At 38.9% G+C, this 23,096-nt stretch overlaps 1 protein-coding gene and 1 pseudogene across 1 annotated transcript; one reads left to right on the plus strand and one right to left on the minus strand.

Annotated features, from left to right (window-relative positions):
• Positions 1–1,116: 1,116 nt before the first annotated feature.
• On the plus strand, positions 1,117–18,277 carry LOC113533443 (receptor-type tyrosine-protein phosphatase beta). The gene is made up of 11 exons (XM_053236389.1): positions 1,117–1,252; positions 4,783–4,943; positions 5,269–5,368; positions 5,484–5,574; positions 6,498–6,574; positions 8,506–8,640; positions 13,077–13,199; positions 13,289–13,449; positions 13,661–13,796; positions 13,911–13,975; positions 16,182–18,277. Exons 2-11 carry the CDS (start codon positions 4,939–4,941, stop codon positions 16,459–16,461), a joined length of 1,173 nt encoding a protein of 390 aa, XP_053092364.1. The 5' UTR covers positions 1,117–1,252; positions 4,783–4,938; the 3' UTR covers positions 16,462–18,277.
• A 92-nt stretch (positions 18,278–18,369) lies between these two features.
• LOC113533436 (transcriptional regulator QRICH1-like) lies at positions 18,370–22,500 on the minus strand (annotated as a pseudogene).
• Between the last annotated feature and the right edge of the window lie 596 nt (positions 22,501–23,096).

Here is a 23,096-nt window from a genome sequence, read left to right on the forward strand (position 1 = left end):
GGAGGTACTTTCTCTGCTGCTTGGCCAGGGACTTGTTGATGAGGTCCAGTGGCCAGACAAAAACGAAAGGGAAGATGCAGCCTGATTTTCTTTTTCTTTACAGAATATGCATAAGGCTTATTACAAATCTAACTGTGTGCTGAAATGTATAGGCCTCCTGATAAAATTAACATAGTCGTGTTTTCCCCTCATCATAGTGTTTCATACCCACGTTCAACTGGTTCTCAGGCATGTCTATTCATTTGATGTTGAGTGTGTGTGGGTGTGTGTGGGTGGGTGTGGGTGAGATTTAAAATTTTCATTTTTTATTCATTTTGAGAAGACATAACATTGTTTTGAAGGCAGCCTTTGCTTTTGCAAGGGATTTGTGGAGCTTTGGATTTTGTGTATGAGTTTCTGGATTTGTGTTTAGAGTCTTGAGAAAATGAGCCATGCTTTCAGAAAACGTGTAATCAGTTGAAGAAAACTCTAATATAATACTTAGGATCAGAAACCGAACCAAACACTTTCGAAAAACATCTGTTTAATCCTATTCACACTGAGGGTGGCGTCCAGCTACTAAGTATCATGGTAAGTTCGAGTTCTTTTCTCGCTTTTCATATATGCGACACACAGTTATATGATCCCATTACTGTATCATTATTTTATTTACATTAATATACACTCTTGATGTTATGGCATATGCAGACATACAAAGTGTGATGTGTTACACCAGTCATAAAAAAGGCCAATTCAATAATCAGCCTGCACCACACCTTTGGGTTTACTTTCACCAAATGTGATATAAACCATGACAAGTCCTGTGTTGAAGATTTCTAAAGAATCCACCATCCTGTTGTTGCTGTAGAGTTTTAGAAACCTGCCAGTTTTCTACACCCATGAAGCTAATGTTGAGCCGGCTGGAGCCCAAAGTTGGCAAAAAAAAAAAAGATCATTAACATGCATTAATCACACACAAAAGGATACTATTGTACACCAGGCATTTCCCTTCTTCTGAACTATTTTAGATATACAAATGATCTTCTGAGCCTGAGCGAGAGAGATTTGTGTGTGTGTGTGTGTGTGTGTGTGTGTGTGGGTGAGAGAGAGAGAGAGAGAGATTCTCAAACAGGATAAACCGGTATGTGGAAGTCTCATTCAGACATACTCCAACTAGTTGCCTGCGCACACTCCATATGCAAACACAAAATATATTTTTTTAAATATCTGACTGTTCATCGAGAACTTTGACATCAAGAACATTCCCAGTGAGGTGAGTAAATTGTTTTAATAAGTGGTTACTGTTTTAGTGAATATCAAAATGTCACATCAACATGGAGAGTTATAAGTTCTTAGATTTATTTGCTGTTGCTGTTGTTGTTGTTATGTCGGTGAGTATGTATGTATTGGGTGCATTGTGAGGACCAAAAAGTAACAAATGTCCTCACAATGGCAGGATAGTGAGTCTTCACAGTTTTACAGCTTTTATTTGAAAAACTAAAAGACCAAAATATTTTCTGCTGCTACTGAGGTTAGGACTAGATGTAAGCATTGCATTAATTAGTTATGGTAATCATTGTGTCAGTGGAAGTTCCTCAGACAGATGGAAAAAAGTGTGTGTGTGTGTTTGCGTGTGTGTGTAGATGTACATGTAGAAGGCTACACAATCTATTGTTTGTTAATCGACATTGCAGTATTGGCCACTATTAGTATCACAGAAATCTGCAGCATGCAAAGAGCCAACTATCCAGCTGTGACCATCTCATCTCACATAGTAAGGTGGTAGTTCTGTTCTAGTGATCCTAAGGGTTCAAGCACTGCTGTAGAGCCACTGTCTGTTCAGCTCTGTGTTTTGATTGTATCCTGCCTCGATTCTTACCCACAAGATCCAATAATTGTAAAGGTACAAATACTGACAGGTGACAAATCAAAGCAAAAAACATCATACAATGGCTTAGTAAGGTGTTTGCAGGGTGGCCAGGTCTCAACAAAATTTCGAGCCCAGCAATAATCTCAAAAATGCACAAAATGACCTTAAACTAGCCCAAACATTTTGCTATTATATGAAAGAACAGTGACAATATACACTATATAATATACAAAAGTTTGTGGACACTTGACCATCACACCCCTAATGTTATAATAACCTCCACTATTCTGGGAAGGCTTTCCAATAGAGCTTGAATTTAGCTGTGAGAATTTGCCCATTGAGCCACAAGAGCATTTAGTGAGGTCAGGCACTGATGTAGGGTCAGAAGGCTTGGTGTGCAGTCAGCGTTGCAATTCATCCCAAAGGTGTGGTTGAGGTCAGGGCTCTGTTCAGGCCAGTCAAGCATGGCAAACCATGTCTTCATGGAACTTGCTTTGTGCCCAGGGGCATTGTTATGCTGGAATACGTTTGGGTCCCTTAGTTCCAATGAAAGGAAATTGTAATGTAACATCATACAAAGACATCCTATTTAATTTTGTGCTTTTGTCACCTGTCTGTATTTATAGAAATTCAACAAGAAAATAGGTTCTTAGAAAGAAATTTATGTGGATACAATACTCCACAATACTGCCATATACCAGAATTTTCCATACAAGTAACAGTTGACTTCAAATATGTATAGCTGATTTGAAGTATACCAAGTAGCACTTAAATGCTTTAATTAACATTGTAACAATTTAAAGCATGATGTAGATAGGACAAAACAACTTTGACGAAGAAGAGTATTCAGAATTTACATTCATTGAACACTTTATTAGGAACACCTGTACACCTACTCATTGATGCACTTATCTAATCAGCCAATCCTGTGGCAGCAGTGCAAAGCATAAAAACATGCAGATACGGGCCAGCAGCTTTGGGTAAGGTTCACAACAACCATCACAATGGAGAAAAAAATGTGATCTCAGTGATTTTGGCATGCTTGTTGTTGCCAGACGGGCTGGTTTGAGTTTTTCTATAACTGCTGATCTCCTGGGATTTTCATGCACAACAGTCTCTAGAGTTTACTCAGAATGATGCAATAAAGAAAAAACATCCAGTGAGAGGCTGTTTTGTGGATGGAAATGCCTTGTTGATGAGAGAGGTCAACGGAGAATGGCAGAAAGGCTGACAGAAAGGCTATAGTAAATTAGTTCATTATAGTAAATTAATTCAATAGTATGAATCCATGGGCCCAGTCTGCCTTGTGTCAACAGTCCTGCTGGTGGAGGTGGTGTAATGGTGTGGGGAATGTTTTCTTGGCACACTTTGGGCCCGTTAATACCAATCAATCATCACTTCAGTGCCACAGCCTATTTGAGTACTGTTGCTGACCATGTGCATCCCTTCATGGCCACTATTTACCCATTGTCTAATGGGATACTTCCAGCATGATAATGCACCGTGTCACAAAGCAAAAGTCGTCTCAAACTGGTTTCATGACCATGACAATGAGTTCAGTGTTCTTCAGTGGTCTTCCCAGTCACCGGATCTGAATCCAATAGAACACCATTGCGGTGTGGTAGAAAGGGAGATTCGCAGCATGAAAGTGCACCTGAAAAATCTGCAGGAACTGTGTGATGCAATCATGTGAACATGGACCAGAATCTCAAAGGAATATTTCCAACATCTTGTGGAATCCGTGCCATGAATAATTGAGGCTGTTTTGAGAGCAAAGGGAGGCTCTACCCACTGTTAGCATAGTGTTCCTAATAAAGTGCTCAGTGAGTGTATTTTGTTATGTATGGTAAAATGTATTGGCTAGAATACAGAATGTGAAACAGACAGCCATTCCATCAGCAAGTAATAATAGAAAATTGACAATTGTCAATGTATACATAATATATGTATACACTCACCATCCATGTTATTAGGAACACCTGTACACCTGCACATTCATGCAGTTATCTAATCAGCCAGTCAAGTGGCAGCAGCACAATGCAAAAGATCTTCAGGTAAATTTCTTTGATCATAACATGGTTCTTGGTACCAGATGGACTGGTTTGAGTATTTTAGAAATTGCTGATTTCCAGGAAATTTCACACACAATAGTCTCTAAAGTTTACACAGAATAGTGCAAAAAAATATATATATATTGAGTAAGTGACAGTTCTGTGGGTGGAAAATCCATGTTGATAAGAGAGGTCAGAGGAAAATACCCATAATGGTTCGAGCTGCCAGGAAGGATATAGTAACTCAAATAATCACTCTTTACAACCGTGGTGAGCAGATAAGCATCTCGGTATGCACAAAACCTCAATCATTGAGGTGGATGGGCTACAACAGCAGAAGACCACATTGGGTTCCACTCCTGTCAGCCAAGAACAGGAATCTGAAGCTATCATGTGCACAGGCTCACCCAAACCGGAGAGTTGAAGATTCCAGTCTTCAACTGTCTAGTTTCGGCACCATACATCTGGCACCAACAAACATTCCATGGTTAAAGTCACAGAGATCACATTTTTCCCCATTCTGATGTTTGATGTGAACAGTAACTGAAGTTCTTGACCTGTATCTGCATGATTTTATACATTACACTGCTGCCACATGATTGTCTGATTAGATAACTGCATGAATGTGCAGGTGTACAGGTGTTCCTAATAAAGTGGACAGTGAGGGTATACAGACCACCATTCAGGGTATTTAAGCACATTTGTGCAATTGAGCATTGAAGAGGAAGATAATGAGGAATTACCTGATCTTTTTGGTTGTGCAGAAAAAAACTGTGTTTTCAGGGTCCATGAATGAAACTGTTCTCAAGTTACATGGAAACTGCTTACAAAAAACACTCTGAATCAGCTTGTAATATCTAACACACTGCATTTGGCCTGTAGCGGCTGAGCCTCATGATTTCAGGGGGAGATTGGCCTCTGAACCAAGACCATAAGACCACATTGCAGCATTTTGGCTTCTTCCTCAGGGCTTCTAGGAAGTGACACTTTAGCACTTTGTGTGCAATCTGGTTGGACTCAAGAAAAAGTTAGTCAAAAATGAGGTAAGAAAGTGTGAGTATAGTACTCTACATGCTAAATGGAGTTCCTAGCCTATGTTTGCGGGAAGCCTGATGAGCCATGTCCTCCTTATTTCCACGAATTCTTCTCATTTCACTTTATATTGGCCTCTGTCTTTCTTTTCTTCCTGTTATGATGTCCACAGGGGGCATCATAAGAAATCTGTAACTATAATATCTGCCTAACTACAAAAGTACAAACTGGTGCTTCAAAGGGAAATGACAGTACTGTTTTAGATAAGTAAATATATGGAGACAATTTCTGGATGGATGGATGTTTAGATGTGTCATGTTTCTGCATATTTTGCAGGATAAGAACATATCCAAAAGCACACATTCTGCAGAAGTTCCATACGCATTGTCAGTCTCTTGCGGCCAATGGCAATGCAGGATATCAAAGGGAATTTGAGGTGAATGTCAATGATATATATGCATGCCCCCTGCCATTAGTAACGGTTTTTGTTTCAGATCAGTACTTACTATAGTGTTGTAATTTCCTTTCACATAACTGTATGTGTTTCTTAGGAGCTGAGTGACACTGCAAAGGAGTTCTCATGCAGGGCTGGAGAGCTGGATGCCAATAAAGACAAAAACAGATATCCTTTCATTTTACCCTGTGAGTACTTATAAACCTTACTCACCATCTGAATCTTTATAGAATTTTATACTCTATGGTTGTCACAATTACCAACAAATGACCTTAAAGTAAAAATCCACCCGGAATGACTTGCATATTCATCTTTATAATTAACAAGTGATTTTAACTGATCACAGTGATCTTCAATAACAGTGAAACCTGAACATTTTCACTAATGCTTGAGATTAATGAAATTTGTCCCCCCTATAAAACACCATTGTAGCTGCACTAGCAATGTCCCCATGTGATGTCAGGGCATCATACAACTGCTAACATTTCATGGAAATAACAAAAATTCAGCACCAAGCAACAAATTAGCACCAGACTCGCTAAGCATTTCAGTATAAATATATTTAATGTGTTTCAGGGAGGAGGCCCAAGGAACATTATTTTTTATTAACATACACAGATAACGTAATCAAACTATATAATCAACCATTTATTACAAACCAAGTTTATTGTGAAGAGACACTGTAAAACGTGTAAATATTGGTGACGATAATTAGAAACCATTTAAACCACATCTTCAACTAAACCTCCTTTAACAAATATAACTACATAGTAGCTCTGCTCTGCTTCTCTAAGGACTTCCCAAAGGCTTGTGGAGCTAGTTGGACAGCTCTCTTCCTCAAACCTTTCATTCCTACTACTTCCGGAGCCGCTAAATCATGTGACTGAGCAGGTCATTACAGACAACACTGTCGCATTCCTCTCCAATTCCAAAGCTCGCGTGCATAGTTTTAAGGTGCACTTGGGGTCAAGAATAAAATATTACTCCAAAAAGAATTATCGGAAAATTCCTTTCAGAACATGAAGGTACTAACCTACATCTACAACCTCCTGATACTGACTTGCAGCTAACACTGTGAGCTTCCTAACACATTGATTTTTTTATATTTCAGATGACCACTGCAGAGTTAAGCTGTCTTTATTAGAGTCACAGCCACACTCAGACTACATCAATGCCAGCTATGTGCCTGTGAGTGAAGCAATGGGGTGATCATTCAGTCAATTCACTTATTAGAAAGTACCATTCTATCAGTCCCTGAGTTAATAATAATAATAATAATAATAATAATAATAATAAGCCACTTGAACAGTAATCAGCTAATGATAACTGTAGTAATCAGTAACAAATGCAGGGCCTCCCAAACCTTTCTTTTCAGTTTTCAGTATGTAGTTCAGCTCTCAATACAACTTAAATATATGTAATTCATTGCACAGGATATACACAAAACCAATTCAAAATATTTTGCCTATTTTTGATAATATTAATCATTTTATCCACATTCTTAAGGACATACTATAACTCAAGGAACAAACTATACAACTGACTAACTACTCTTCCTATCATAATATTAGTATGAACTTAATCAGCTATGGAATTACGGCACTAGCAAATCCAAAAAGCCAAGACTGAAGGAAGAAATAAGGAAAGAATACAATGCTTCAGGGAAGAGGAAAACTGAATTTCTGTAATTTAAGCACATAATCATAAGCCGTAAGCTGCTGCCTAGCCCTTTTAACTCCAGTATCTAATAAGGTGTTTAAATGTCATGACATACTAGAATAAATAGAAGAGCATTTGGTACGTTTCACAGTATACTCTTCCACTAGGGCTGTACTACCCTGCGGGGTTCAAGCCAACCAGATGTTCCTGTAGACCTTGGTTGGCTGGATCAGATTATATTACCATACGGTTAACTAAACAACACAGATCATTAGGAGTACGGTTGCACACCATGACAGTAAAGCCAAACACTCAAACACAGATTTTGCATATTCGTTATACACTCTCCATCCTCTTTATTAGGAATATATGTGCCCCCAGTTTATTCATGCAAGTATTCAATTAGCCAATCCTGTGGCAGCAGCACAATGCAGATACAAACTTTAGTTAATGTTCACATCAAACATTAGAATGGGGAAAAATATGTGACCTTCACCATGGCATGGTTGTTGGAATATTTCAGAAACTGCTCTCCTGGGATTTTCACACACAACATTCTCTAGAATTTTTTTGGTGTTTAAAAACCAAAAACCATATAGCAAGTGCCAATTCTGTGGGCAGAAACACCATGTTGATGAGAGACATCAGAGGAGAATGACCAGACTGGTTCAAGCTGACAGGAAGGCTACAGTAAATTAAATAATTTTTTAGACCATGGTGAGCAGAAAAGCATCTCAGAAGGCACGACATGTCAAACCCTGATGTGGATGGGCTACAATAGCAGAAGACCACATCGCATTCCACTCCTGCCAGCCAAGAACAGGAATCTGAGGCTGTAGTGGACACAGGTTCATCAAAACAGGGAAGTTGAAGATTGGAAAAACAATGCCTGGTCTTTTTTCACTGGCAGAACTGCCACTCACTGGATATTTTTTGTTTTTCGCACCATTCTATGTAAACTTTAGATACCGTTATGAGTGAAAATCCCAAGAGATCAGCGGTTTCTGTAATATTGAAAGTAGTCTATTTGACACCAGTAGCCATGCCACGGTCAAAGTCACTAAAATCATAATTTTTATGCAGACTGAAGCTCTTGCTTCATGTCTACACGATTTTATGCATTGCACTGCTGTCACATGATTGGCTGACTGGATAACTACATTAATGAGCAGATGTATAGGTGTTCCTATTAAAGTGACTGGTGAGTGAATATACATAGATGCGGTATATGCTGTATGCTTTTGAGGAGTTATTAGTGTATGACCAGGTCACTACATCAAATGACAGTTAATCTAGAATGAATAATTCAGAAGTCAGAATCATTCAGCATTTAGTCAATAAATTAATTAAGAAAGGAATCTAGATTTGCTAAAAAACAAACCTAAGATGTAAAAATTTTTTTCAGAATCTCTTTTAATCACTTAATCTTTTAATAACTGTGCATTTATGTGTGTCTGTAGGGTGGCTGTACAGAACATGACTTCATCTGTACTCAGGCTCCTTTGCCATCAACCATGGCTGATTTCTGGCGGATGATCTGGGAGCAAAATGTGCAGGTTATCGTCATGGTGACAGCACTAAAAGAGCGGGGCAAGGTGTGAAAACAGACCAGTCAGTATGGGAATTTGTGTTATTAACACAGATAGTAGCACTTATGTCCCCGTTGTAAACAAATAGTAACAGCTGTGTCCTCACTCACTATATCCATGCATGTGTTCATACACGAGATGAAAAAAGGCTATCCTAGTAATATTATCTACATGAGCTTCAAATGAGAGACTAGGCAATAATCACACCAAGGTCTTTTTCAGCTGCACATGGTGTAACTGAAAGGCCATCCAGAGTTATCCAGAGAACTGCCTGTGGTCCTAGTAGAAGTACTTCTGTTTTGTCAGAATTAAATAGGAGGAAGTTACTCAGCATCCAGTGTCTAAAGTCCTTTACACATTCCTCAACTTTATTAAGCTGGTGTCTCTCATTTGGCTTTGCTGAAACATATACAGTCATGTGAAAAAATAAGGACATCCCATGGAAATTGTTGGCTTTTTTGACATATCTGGGCAAGCAAACATTTGATCAGCTTTGAAACAGTGCCTATTAATAAAGTTGATATACTTGAACAAAACCACAAGGAAAATTTGTCAATCATTTATTCAACAGAAATATCAGTAGATGTGATATTCTTCTGTGGAAAAAGTAAGTACACCCTTGGCCTCAGAAGCTATTATTGCCTCCTTTGGCAGAAATAACTTCTTGTAGGCGTTTTCATAATTGTCTACCAGTCTCTGACATCGGCTTACTGGAATTTTTGACCATTATTCCATGCAGTATTCTTTCAGTTGCAAGATGTTTGAGGTTTTCTTGCATGTACTGCCCGTTTCAAATCGCCCCACAACATTTCAATGGGATTCAAATCCAGGCTTTGACTAGGCCATTCTGAAAGGCCCACTTTTGGTTCAACTTCAACTTTCAGACAGATGGCCTCACATTATCTTCAAGCACTCTTTGATATGATGCAGAATTCATAGCTGAATCAATGAATGCAAGCTGTCCAGTCCCTGAGGCAGCGAAGCAGCCCCAAGCCATAACATTTCCACCACCGTGCTTCACAATTGGTATGAGGTGCTTCTCCTGAAAACCTGTCTTTGGTCTGCGCCAAACATGTCTGCTGTTACTGTGGCCAAACAACTCTGTCTTTGATTCGTCTGTCCAGATCATTCCAAAAGGCCTGGTCTTTGTCTATATGCTCACTGGCAAACTGTAGTCTTGCTCTAATGTTCTTTTTAGACAGGAAAGGCTTTTTCCTGGCACACCTCCCATGCAGGTCAAATTTGTGCAATCTCTTTCTGATTGTAGAAGCATGCACTGTGACATCAACAGTAGCAAGACTTATTAGCAGATGAAATTGTGTGATGAAATTTTGGGGTTCTTTTTGCATCAGATGGTCTGCTCTTGGGCTGAATGTGCTGGGAGGGCCAGTCCTGGACAAATTGGCAGTCAATAGAAATCTGCGCCACTTGTAGATGATTTTTCTTACAGTGGAATGATGTATTTCAAATAATTTGGAGATCTTTTTAAATCCATTGCCAGAATCATAGGCATCCACCACCTTTTTTCTGAAGGCCTTACAGAACTCTTTAGATCTTGGCATGATGACACCACACACCTCAATAGCAAAGGGAACACCAGATCACTAGATGTGAGAGGTTTAAATAAGACAGGTTCCACCTGTACTCCCTAAGTCGGTTCTAATCACTGGCACCCAATCTTGAACACCTGAGTCTAATTTTAAGGATTTGAATGTGTAATAAATGTAGGGGTGTACTTACTTTTTCCATGTGACTGATCTGTTTTTTGTTTTTTTTTTTGGTAAATTGAATTGTGAAAATTACTACAAAATCTCAATTTTACATGTCATTTGATAGAGTATATCAACTTTATTATTAGGCACTGTTTCAAAGATGATCAAATGTTTGCTTTTCCAAATATGTCAAAAAAGCCACCAATTTCCATGGGGTCTACTCACATGACTCTAGATTGTGTGTCATTAGCATAACAGTGGAAGCTAATACCATGTTTATAAATAATTGTACCCAGAGGTATCGTATAGAGAGAAAAGAGCAGTGGGAATAAAACAGAACTTTGTGAAACACCATACTTTACTTTAGTATGCATAGAGAAGTCACCATTTACATCTATTACAATATTATGATCAGTGGTAGCAAGAGCTGCACTAACGTCCAGCAACACTAGCAACGAGATACAACTCTGATTGCAGGTCAGTCGTAGGTCATTTACCACTTTAACCAGCACTGTCTCAGTACTGTGATGAGGTCTAAATCCTGACAGATAGATTTCATGAATGTTATACCTATGTAAGTTTGAGCCTAACTGCTGTGCTACAACCTTTTCTAGGATAAAGGGGAGGTTTGATATTGGCCTATAGTTGGACAGCTGACAGGGGTCAAGGTTGGGTTTTTTGATCAGGGGTTTGATAACTGCTAGTTTAATAGATTTAGGTGCATAGCCAGTACTAAGGGAAGAATTGATTATTTTTAATAGAGGTCGATAGCTTCTGGGAGTATCTGTTTGAGGAAACATGTAGGTAAAGGATCTAATATACAAGTTGATGATTTTGAAGAGGAAATCAGTGAAATTAGTTCAGGATTTTGGAGGGAAGTAAAGGATTCTAATCGCTGATGTGATGTGGTTCTATTGTCTATTGTTATTTACATTCACCATCCACTTTAATAGGAGCACCTGTACACCCGCTCATTTATGCAGTTATCTAATCAGCCAATCATGTGGCAGCAGTGCAATGCATAAAATCATGCAGGTACAGGTCAAGAACTTCAAGTAATGTTCACATCAAACATCAGAATGAAGAAATAATGTGATCTCTGTGATTTTAACCATGGCATGGATGTCGGTACCAGAAGGGCTGGTTTGAGTGTTGCAGAAACTGCTGATCATCTGGGATTTTCACACACAATAGTCTCTTAAGTTTACACAGAATGGTACAAAAAAAGAAAAAAAAATTGAGTGAGTGACTGTTATGTGGGTCTTGTTGACAAAAGAGGTCAGAGGAAAATGGCCAGATTGGTTTGAGCTGCCAGGAGGGACTCAATATAGTAACTCAAATAATCCTTCTTTACAACCGTGGTGAGCAGAAAAGCATCTCAGTATGCACAAAACATCAAACCTACAACAGCAGAAGACCACATTGGGTTCCACTCCTGTCAGCCAAGAACAGGAATCTGAAGCTATCATAGGCACAGGCTCACCCAAACCGGACAGATTAGAAAAAAAATCACCTGGTCTTTTTCCTGTCTTCAACTGTCTAGTCTTGACCTCAAAACTACCCCGATTGTCAATAAAGCCCACATTGTTTTCGTAGCATATCCAGCAGTTCAGTGACCATAATCTGCTGTAGGCTATATCACCACACTGCATTGGGATGGGGCCAGAGCATATTACTGCATTGGACATCACCTTCGCTAATTTACACACCTCTACAATGTTAGCCTTAGTAACCTCAGACTGACAAAGGTGTATATCATTTGCTCCTACGTAAATAAATAAGATCCTAAGATTACCTGCTATGTCTAGCACACTGGCTCCCGGTATATACCTAATTAATGCTGCTGGTGCCCCTAAAGTCCTAGCTCATTTCATGTGCCATAAAATAGAGTCTCCTATAGTCAGAGCTCTTTCAACAGTCTTATCAGTGGGTGGTTCACTGAGGACAGCAAACCTGTTTTACATGTGAAGTGGAGAAAAGTGGTGCTCCTGTGGGTGAGCCTTAGTGTTAGCTTTGGCTTTATGACAACGTCCCCGAGTTATCACACATTCATCATGCTGTGAGGGCTCTAATGCCAGAGTTGGAAGATCTCTGCCTAAGGCACACAAACTTTCCCCTAATTAAACTATGCTACTCTCACTCTTGCTTTTGCATTCTAGCGTCTGGATGCACACCTACAATGCTGAAATCTTCTCCATCAGAGTGCTAACTAATATACATTTATCACAAATAAAGCTATTGCTAATGACGGAGGAAGAATGTCGAAACATTCTGTGCTTGACACACTGAACAAGCTCAATATTTGCCATGTTGAATGTTGAATGTACCTTAGTCAAAGCTTTCTGCAGAAATCCATCAGTTTGAGGAGGGGATATTTATAAAGCCACTGTATTCCTGCATTCCTGGATTATGGATGTGCTATATTATCTCATATTGATTTTGTAATCTTATTGCCTGCAATAGTAATATGTGTTAAATAATCTTCCACAAACTGCAGAAAAACACTGATTGTGTGGTTGATTGCTGCGCAAAACAAATGAAGAGAAATTAAGAACAAACTAAGGACGAATGCAGACTTTACTGGCCATTTAAAGGTGATTTTCAGTGTTAAGGTTGACATTTTCCTGGAATTGCCCTAAAAAATGAAAACAACACAAGGGTTAAGAAATCAGCTAAAAGATGTATTAATATGTATTTTATTATATCTGGAATATATCCATGGCTGTATAGGTGCTATGTAATCAGTACTGGCCTCCTGAGAAAGGCACTGGCTGTTATGGGGCTCTGCAAGTCACCACCGTTTCCCGTCATCATGGTCCAGACTGCTACATCACCACCATCCACCTACGACAGGTGACCGATAAATAACAAAGATAATCATAAATATAGAATGCATTTTCCTGTGTTTCCATTAATTATCATGGTGCTCACATGTGTTTCAGCATAACAACCATACAGGTAGACAAATAACGCATTATTACTACCCTGGCTGGCCTGATCAGGGTGTTCCAAAGGACCACACCTCTCTTGTCAACTTCACTGAGCATGTACGGAAGCAGCTGGATGACACTCCACGCTTAGGCTCCACAGTTGTTCACTGCAGGTCTAAAGATACAAAACACAAACACACACACAAGCACAATGTGTCATATGAAATATCTAGTATCAGCTAGTAGTCTACCTCAGTTCAGGTGGATGTAAAGATACAGTCACAATCTAATTAATATTACTCTGATTTTTCAGTGTTAAGGTTGACATTTTCCTGGAACTGTCATAAAAATAAAAAATGTGTGTGTGTGTGTGTGTGCATTTAGTGCAGGCATAGGTCGCTCTGGAACATTTGTAGCAATACTTTGGTTGATGCAGCTCTGTGCAAGGGGGATTCCGCCTGATGTACATCTCGCCGTCCGAGACCTGCGCAGACACAGAGTGTTGATGGTGCAAAATGTGGTGAGGGAGCTTACCCACAAATTCATCTGACAAAACTACACACCTACACACAAGTATGTATAGAAATACTATGTGGAAAAGTAATGTAATGTATGTATGTGTGTTGTTTTTTAGGAGCAATACATACTTGTGCATCAGTGTCTACTTCACTGGCTAGGTGGGAAAATGGAGAGACCAAGGTGAGAATCTCATGAGCTCGCACACACACATGCACACACACATACACATAAACACGCTGACATTTTTCAATCCAAATCTCAATCAATGCAAGCTGTAATATATAAGTATGTAATTAATATTTTACAAAATGAAACTCACTTATGTTGGATGTGTAAGGGCCTTTGTCAAACTCACACCAATAAATGTGTAAAACATTAGCATATATAACACAAATTAGATTTAGACAAACGTGACACAATGTCTTACCAAATACGTTTTATCCAAATTTCATGCCCAAATTTCATTATCCAAATTTCAAGCAATTCCAGATACTTTTGTGGTAAGTTTTCTACAAAAATACACAACAGATTAAAAAACTCTTACCAACACCTCAGCAACTTAGACTTCCATTATGAGTGAATTGAAGTTCACTGCACAGGACCCATCACCAAGTCTGGGATTTGACAACATCCATCAGAGACTTCATGTATGATTTGACTGTAACAACTACATCAGTACCCAGGTGCGTACTGATTCTCCAGGGTCTAGAAAGGCTCATGACCAGGGCCTGGATATGCTTCAATCTACCAAGTTTAAGTCTCTGGTACCGAAGAGAGAGAACTCCATTAACAGATTCCACTTCTTTGTGGATGGGACCCTGAAACCAGTTAAGAGCCTGAGGACAATTCTTACAATTGCTTCCTGAGGGACACTGCATCCACCCAACATGAGTTGGAGCCATGTCTGGTGGTGGCAGGGAAGCTTGGATTTACCATCATGGCATACTACCATGTACCTCTGGCCCCTGGTGAACAAATTCCCGCTCTTCACATGGACAAGATGGGAGAATGTGATGGATAAGAATATCATGTGCTCTGAGCTCTGACAGGCCTAGTTCCTAGTCCAGTCAATGTACAATGTCCTCTCAACTCCATCCAACCTCTTCTGCTGGGACAAAGTGGAAATACCAGCATGCAGGCTGTGCCAGCAAAGTGGATATACTGGAGAGGAATACTACTTATGGCATTACAACCAAGTGCTGAAGGTGGTAGCTGACAGCATCAGCCATAGCAAACACCTCCATCCAGTGAGACAGACCTGCACGTTTAGAGCAGGGGGAACAGCTAATCCCCCGCAAGCATCAGCAGCTGGTATGCTGGGAACAGCACATTACTGGCAACTGAATGTGGACAGACACGTTTCCCAAAAAGACATTGCTTTGACCACCCTTTGGCTGAATATCATCCAGGTGTGAGTAACATTGAGACAGGTGGTCATACTAGAGCCGAGTGTCCCATGGCAGCAGAGAAGAGGAAAATATCCAAAATTAGTTCTCGAGTGCCACAGACAGGGCTAAATTGCTGAGTGCATGCCTACTGAAGTAGGGTGTAGAGGATTTTCAGTGCACTCCTTCTGCAAGGCATACAATCTGCTGGGCATGAGAGACACCACAAAGAGGAAGGCCATTAAGGATATCACAGAGGCAGTTGAAAAGGCCTCTAGATGTCTGTAGACCAGGAGGGTAAACCATGGTCTGAGAGTGTCTACTTGGAAACAAGTCGGGATCAGCCCCAGCTGAGTTGCCTGGTTGTGGGTGTCTGAGGTTGAGACCAATTTGGTCAAACATGAGCTCACAGACACCTACAATTAGTTAGTTTCATTCTGATTGACAGCAGAGACAGTAACACCATCTCTTCCACCAAGAGTCTCCCAGCCTCTGATGTGGCTCTGTGGCATTGTTGGCATTTGAATTCGCAATCCCCAGAAGATAGGGCGAACACTTTACTGTTGCACCACTGAGGAGCTCAGGTTACTGTCTGTGTGACATTCTCCCTGTCCAAATGTGTTTCCTCCAGATTCTCTGGCTTCCTTCCAACTCTCAAAAACATGCCTGTAGGTGAACTGACTATGCTAAATTGTCCGTACTGTAGGTTTGAAAGAGTGTGTGAATATGTGCGTGTACAGTGCCCAGTGATGGACTAGTGTTCCATCCAGGGTGTATTACCACTTCACATTCACTGTTCCTGGCATAGGCTAATTAATAAGTAATTAATTAACCAAAATCAATTTATTTTTTAATGATTTTTCATTTACTGTAAACAGGTCCAAACAGAAACAGTACTCGAGACTTATTAGCTTTAACAAACACATACACCTTAAAACAAAATGAGCTCTTCTAGAAACAAACTATTACTTGTTGACAGAGTGTAATTTTTCTGCCAACAGAACCCAGAATGCTGTGGTGCATTTCAAGACAGCACAGCCACAAACACACAGGCAATCCAGAAAGGACTGGAAAAACCGGAGGAGAAACTCTGACCATACACACCGCCCTGAGTCCACTCATTCCTCTGTTCAAGTGTCACACACACCCCACCCTCAGCGCACAGCATGGCAATCCCTACGGGAATCCCTGCACACTTTTAACCCTGGAAAACTCCTGCAGAGGATAATACCTCCGTCTTCTCAACTCGGCTCACACACCCAACACAACACACAAGTGTAGGGTAGATACACACACAGGTACTCACCAGCAATACATACAGTGGTCTATTATTAGTGTAATTGTTAGAATAGTGTTCAATAGCTAGCTGAATTGCTGAGTTTTGTCTCAGAATGTGTCAAAGAAATATGGCTCATATTTAGTGCTGAGCAAGGATTTCAGCTTGTGTGCAGTAACCAAGATAAACAACAACGGCTGCTCAACTTGTTTCACCTGAAAGTCATGGCAAATAGTTAGCTGTTAACCAGAAGGTAGGATAAACAAAATAAGCTTATGTAGGTATGAAACTTTGTCACATTTTAGATTTCACACCATACTTTAAAACAATATGTACACCATTTTTAATTTTTACAGTGTCTTGCATAATTCACCATCCTTAACACCTCATCTGCAATTAGAGCTGCACGTTTTTTGGGAGTCTCCACCATTTTTGGCCATTTTTCTTGCCAGTATTGCTTATAAAAAATCGGATTTAGGTCTGGGCTTTTGCTGAACAACATACATGTGAAGCAGAATTTTTCACACAACAAAAACTTCAGTTTCAGCCTCAACCAAGAATGTAAAATTGTTAGTCAAGGCGAAGTAGTGAGGGTTCCTCCTAACATGCTGGTGCTAAATAAGTGAAGTGAGTGAAGTGACTTGTGGCCAAGTATGGTGACCCATACTCGGAATTTGTGCTCTGCATTTAACCCATCCAAGTGCACACACACAGTAGTGAACACACACACACACACACACCGTGAACACACACCCGGAGCAGTGGGCAGCCTTTTTTGCTGCGGCGCCCGGGGAGCAGTTGGGGGTTCAGTGCCTTGCTCAAGGGTCTCACCTCAGTCGTGGTATTGAGGCTGGGAGAGAGCGCTGGTCATTCACCCCCCACCTACAATCCCTGCCGGACCCGAGACTCGAACCCACAACCTTCAGGTTCACCTTCGGGTTGCAAGTCCGACTCTCTATCCATTAGGCCACGACTGCCCCACAAATAATAATTTTCATGTACCAAGAATTGCAACTTACATGAAATTACATACAGTAATAAAATAACACCTGCTGAAATCACATGTTAAAATAAATATTTCCAAAATGTTTAATATAGCAGTTGCCATTGGGAGTAATTTGGTATTTTAATACTTTACAAGAACTTGTCTGGCATCAATTGTAAACTTGCTTGCGTTTTTACAATTTTCGTAATTTTGCCTCTGTACACCACCACGATGGATCTTGAAGAAATCAAGATGTGATTGAATTGTAGACTTTCAGCTTTAATTCAAGTTGTTTAACAAAAATTGTTAAACGCATTAACCATTTAGGAATTACAGCCATTTTTTACATAGTCCCTCCATTTTCACAGGCTCAAAAGTAATTGGACACACTAGCACAATCATAAATATTAGGATTATTTTTAATACTTGGATGCAAATCCTTTGCAGTCAAAGACTCCCTGAAGTCTGGAAACCATGGACATCACCAAATGCTTAGGCTTTGCCAGGCCTTTACTGTAGCTGCCTTCAGTTGCTGCTTGCTTGTGGGGCTTTCTGCCTTCAGTTTTGTCTTCAGTAAGTGAAAAGCATGCTCAACTGGGTTGAGATCATCAGACATTTAAGAACATTTAATTTCTTTGCCTTAAGAAGCCCTTGGGTTGCTTTCATGGTGTGTTCTGGGTCATTATCCATCTGTACTGTGAAGCGATGTCCTATCAGTTTTGCAGGATTTGACTGAATCTGAGCAGAATGTATAGCTCTATACACTTCAGAATTCATCCTGCTACTTCCATCATCAATAAACACCAGTGACCCAGTTCCATTGGCAGTTATATATATATATATATATATATATATATATATATATATATATATATATATATATATATATATATATATATATATATATATATATATAAAATTGTACATATACCAAACATTGGAAATTACTTTTGAGCTTTATCAACACTTAAAAGCATTCATTACAAACTTCACATACATTGGGCCTCATTTATCAAGTTGGATATTGGATATGAACTATTTTATTCATAAATCATTCACAGGTTTTTTTTACACAAGAAATGTGATAATCCAACTCAAAAACATTTGTATCCTATATGTACGCACAAATGTAATGAAATTAAAAAAAATGAACAATATAAATTATATTAAAAATAATATTAAAAACATTATGAACTCATCATTAATGACTTAAAAGAAAGCAAATCCAAAATAAATCCTTAATTAGGACTAGACACATTACAAAAGGAGGAAGTGTTTCTTTGGTAGCAGACATGCTTTAAAAGTATTTTCACTTCTCTGTGAGCTTTGCCTTTTATGGAGCTTTGTGGGAGTCACTAAATGTAAGTACAAAAATGTAAATATATATAGTCACAGTTTTTACTTTTTCAGTTTTTTTGTTTTCCACACCTGCTCCTAGGAATTTTTCCATGACTAACGTGATAACGCTTTACTGAAGGACTGTTTTGAAGGATTTTTGTTATCACTTGTTTATTGCTGTTATTCACAGAATAAAGATTATAGTTCCATTTTCATTCAATTTTATCTTTTTTAACCAGTATGAGATGTTTTCTTACAATTTTGTGTACGTGCTCTCAGTGCACTGAAATGCTCGAATCAGAATCTTTTTTTTAAACCTGTATTGACCTGAGTTATGCTCAAATATGCAGAGATTCTATTTTCACTATTTTTATTAGTGGATTTGGTCACGTTTACTGAAATACATTCTGTGTTACTGATATGAAGATTGTTTATGTATACTATGTAACAAGGACCTGAAAAGGAAACATACATCTGAGCCTTAGGCAACACAGTAAACAGTAAGAAGAGACAGAAGAAGAAAATGATGACATGATAATAAAAACAAACACGGAAAAAGAGGGACGATAAAATCAGTCATTGCAGCACTGCATCAAATAACAGTCTGACACAGATCAAAGCATTTAACTAAAGAGACATACAAGATATGTGGTAGAAGGCTGCAATAAACACCCCATGAGAGCAGCAGAGGTAGAAGTGCTTCAGTTATAGAAGAGAGAGTGAGACATAAAGCAAGAGAGAGAGAGTGTGTGTGTGTGTTTGTGTTCTTTCTAATTCTTGCTACTACATAGCTGATGTGAAGACAAACAGGCCACTCTTCCTGCAGAGATTAGGCTTTGCTGGCTAAAATCTCCTGTATTTCGTGCACAATGAGGATGCGTTAGAGCATGATTTCTAGCTACTGATGCATAACAGGCTGTGTCAAGTACCAAATGGGGCCGTCGGGGCAACCACCGACTCAGGGGTCATGTAGAAGGCATCATTCCGACATTTATCACTTTGAGGACTGAGAAAGAAGGAATAGAAAGAATATTACTAAAAATACATTCTAAGCCACATGGACCACCCAAAAAAAAAGACAATTTATGTTTTTAAAAATCTGAATTACATTTATATATTACAGAGATTAACAAATTCAATAAAATCAAAGTGTGTAATAAATGTCTTATGACTTGTCTGTAAATATAAAACAGAAAGGTAAAGTTACCATCAGGAATGGTTCATCCTCCATCAGGAAGATTCCCCAAACAGAGCAAAAAACTTTCCATACATATTACTTATATTTCTAATACTCAAGATAAAAGTAATATACACTGGATATTGTAAAATGAATCTTAGAAGAGATGATGTGTGTCAGTGGGCTATGCACTGTGCAACAGTGATCAAATGAGGGTAATGGAAGAATCTTTAAAAACAAGAATTTCTATTTCATTATTCTTCTAACCAGAAGAATGTACTAACCATTTTAAGAGATTGAAGTCACAAAGTTTAATAGGGCAGCGTAAAGGGTTCTCCGGCTGCTCTGGTTGCTCAGCATACATGTCATCTGTCACTGTGAATAAACAAACACATACACACCTTGTGGTATAATCTCGAGCACCACAATGCACCTCATCTATTCCCAGTACTATTCCCATCTATTCCCAGACAGACAGTCCCCACCTTTCTGGCCAACCTGGTGTTGTGCGAGTCCTTTGACATAGCGAATGCCTGTGACCTTGTCTTTGAGGTTGGACGGATTCTTAAGACTTTTGCGAAGGCCACCTTCAGGTGTTGATCCACTCTTTTTAAATTAAAATATCTACGTGAACATCAAGAGTGAGAGAGAAAAGAATAGATATTAGAACTGCAAAAACTACTTCAATACTTATATGTAACTGCATGCACAAACATTAGCATTGTAGGTTGACTGTGAGGACATACAATTTTGTGTATGGCTGCACAATAATCATAGTTGCTTGGGCAGCATTAAAATCATAAATAAAACAATATTTATATCCAAATGGTCTATATGTTGTACACTGTATGTCTATGTATTATAATCAGCAAATCAAAAGACTGAGATTAAGGGAGTGTAGCTTTCAAATGCTAAGTACAAACACTATTATACTGAAAATAAATAATTGTATAATTATGCCACAAGAGAATACAAATCAGGTTTATTACAGTTTTAGCCTACCATAAATAATCTTTAGTACCCAAATGAAGCCTGTTTACCCAAATAAAACTGCCTTTGTTTTTCAAATTTCTTGTCAACATTTTCAGTAGGGTCCTTTCACAAATCACGTGTCTAAGGTAGAAACTGGAGTGTGTGTATACAGCGTTTTACAGTAAATCTTTTCTTTTCTTGGTCAAATTATTTTTATAAATTATTTGGCCAAGAATTATCAGTAAATAAATATAGTTAATAATATGTATGTGTCTAATGTCAGCTAAGTTAAACATACATTGATAGACTTTATTTCAAATTAATGAAATCATTTACCTTGGCAGAAAGCGAGGTCACATTTTTCAAGTGCGAAAATCGAGACAAGAGGAGAGTACCGGCCGAAACATTACTAATGTGAGGGGGGCGAAGGGGAGGAGCTTCCAGGTGGTCAGTTAATATCAGAGAGTTCAAAGCACAAAACACACAACCGTCAGTTATTCCAAATTCATGTCCACTGGCTCATATACAGTATTTATTGGGGGGATGGGGGGGTTGAGTGAACAAATAGTTGGCACATTTTTATGTGACGTTAAAATGAGGAGCTTCTATACAAAATGAGTAAAGTTTGGCAGGTCTTGATTTGTTTTGAGCTTGTGATTTAAAATACAGGGTCAATCAAAGACGATATCTAACACTTAGCCAATGAGCCAAATTAAAGAAAATCTACCAATAGTGCAGTGGGTTATATTTTTTATCTGAGGAAGCCAAATATCATGATCAGGGTTAAAGTATGATTAATTGTGCTGCTATGGTGTGTAAGTGTGTCTTACTTTGTGTTGAAAAACATTAAAGTGGTGAGGAGTGTGGAAGGTGAATGGGCTCCCAGTTGTTTGCATTCCCACAGCATTGCCTCAGTCACATGGCTAGGAATGACATAACCTGGAGAAACACAAAAACATGCAGTGAATGCAGTATCAGTTGTGTATAAATTAGTGTGTTTTGCTACCTAATGAATGGACGCTGGGCTTCGATGTGTCTAGTATCTTATGTAATGATTGTTGGAATCGCTGATAATACTGATCACTGAATATATTATCAACTCTGTCATTGTCATGCATATACTGCAGAGAAAAAGAAAAGAAAACAGAAGTTCACAAAGAAGATATTACAAAGGCACATAACATATGAGTAAGGATGAACAATTGCATGTACCTTTTGTATACATAGGAGAATGTAATAGAGCATGTCAGCTTCTAAAGTTTTGCCCTGTGAGCCCTTGGCCTCCTCTGTCATCAGAGATAAGCCTAAACACAATTCTGTTATGGAAGTGCATAACACGTCCTCTTGAAACCGTAGTGGCTTCCGTCCTACAAACACACAAAGCATCTGCTATTACTGCTCCAACCAACATCTTTCCAACCTCTGATCTGCTAAAAAAGGGATTCTCAAACTTTTTCGCAGCTAGGAACCACTTTAACCGAAATATATACACACACACACACACACACACACACACACACACACACACACATATATATATATATATATATATATATATATATATATATATATATATATATATATATATATATATATATATATATATATATATATATAAATGATGATGTTTGATATGTCTGAGTTGTACAACTTTCCCCACAATTCTCAGCAGACATATCTGACACAGCACTACCTGGGAATTACTGTTGCAGGATTGTCAGGGAAAGTCAAAGCAGCTCAGGAGCATTGGATTATACAATACTTTTTGTCATTTAATTTGATCATCTTCTTGTTATTTTTTAACAAAATACTCCTAGACACTGTAGCTTTAACATCAGAGATATTCTCTTTGTCATCCAACATCAACGGACAAATTGCCTCAAGTGTGGTGTTTTCACAAACCCTTGGATAATACATGAAGTATTCATTGATTCTTTCCATCTTTTGTTCTCTCTTACTGGACAGGCCAGCTCCAGGAGCGAGCCAGCCACTTCGGCGCTGTCCATGTGGATGCAGTTTGTCTCTTGTTGAGAAGTACTGCTGTTGTCATCCTGCTGGCTGAACTCCTGCAATGCCTCAGGCCCTTTGCTAGCTAGTGACTCCAGGAACTCTTTCATGCGATGCGGTGGGATGCTGCGTGCTTTCACCTTCACCAGCTCCTCAAACGG

Source organism: Pangasianodon hypophthalmus, chromosome 8, assembly GCF_027358585.1.
Source record: "Pangasianodon hypophthalmus isolate fPanHyp1 chromosome 8, fPanHyp1.pri, whole genome shotgun sequence".
In the NCBI taxonomy this organism is placed as follows: domain Eukaryota; kingdom Metazoa; phylum Chordata; class Actinopteri; order Siluriformes; family Pangasiidae; genus Pangasianodon; species Pangasianodon hypophthalmus.

What these genes read in the sequence shown, in the direction of transcription:
- LOC113533443 (XM_053236389.1), top strand. An exon ending in GATATCAAAGGGAATTTGAG is followed by an intron (nt 5,369 to 5,483) that starts GTGAATGTCAAT and finishes TGTGTTTCTTAG; the next exon opens with GAGCTGAGTGACACTGCAAA. An exon ending in TCCACAGTTGTTCACTGCAG is followed by an intron (nt 13,450 to 13,660) that starts GTCTAAAGATAC and finishes GTGTGCATTTAG; the next exon opens with TGCAGGCATAGGTCGCTCTG.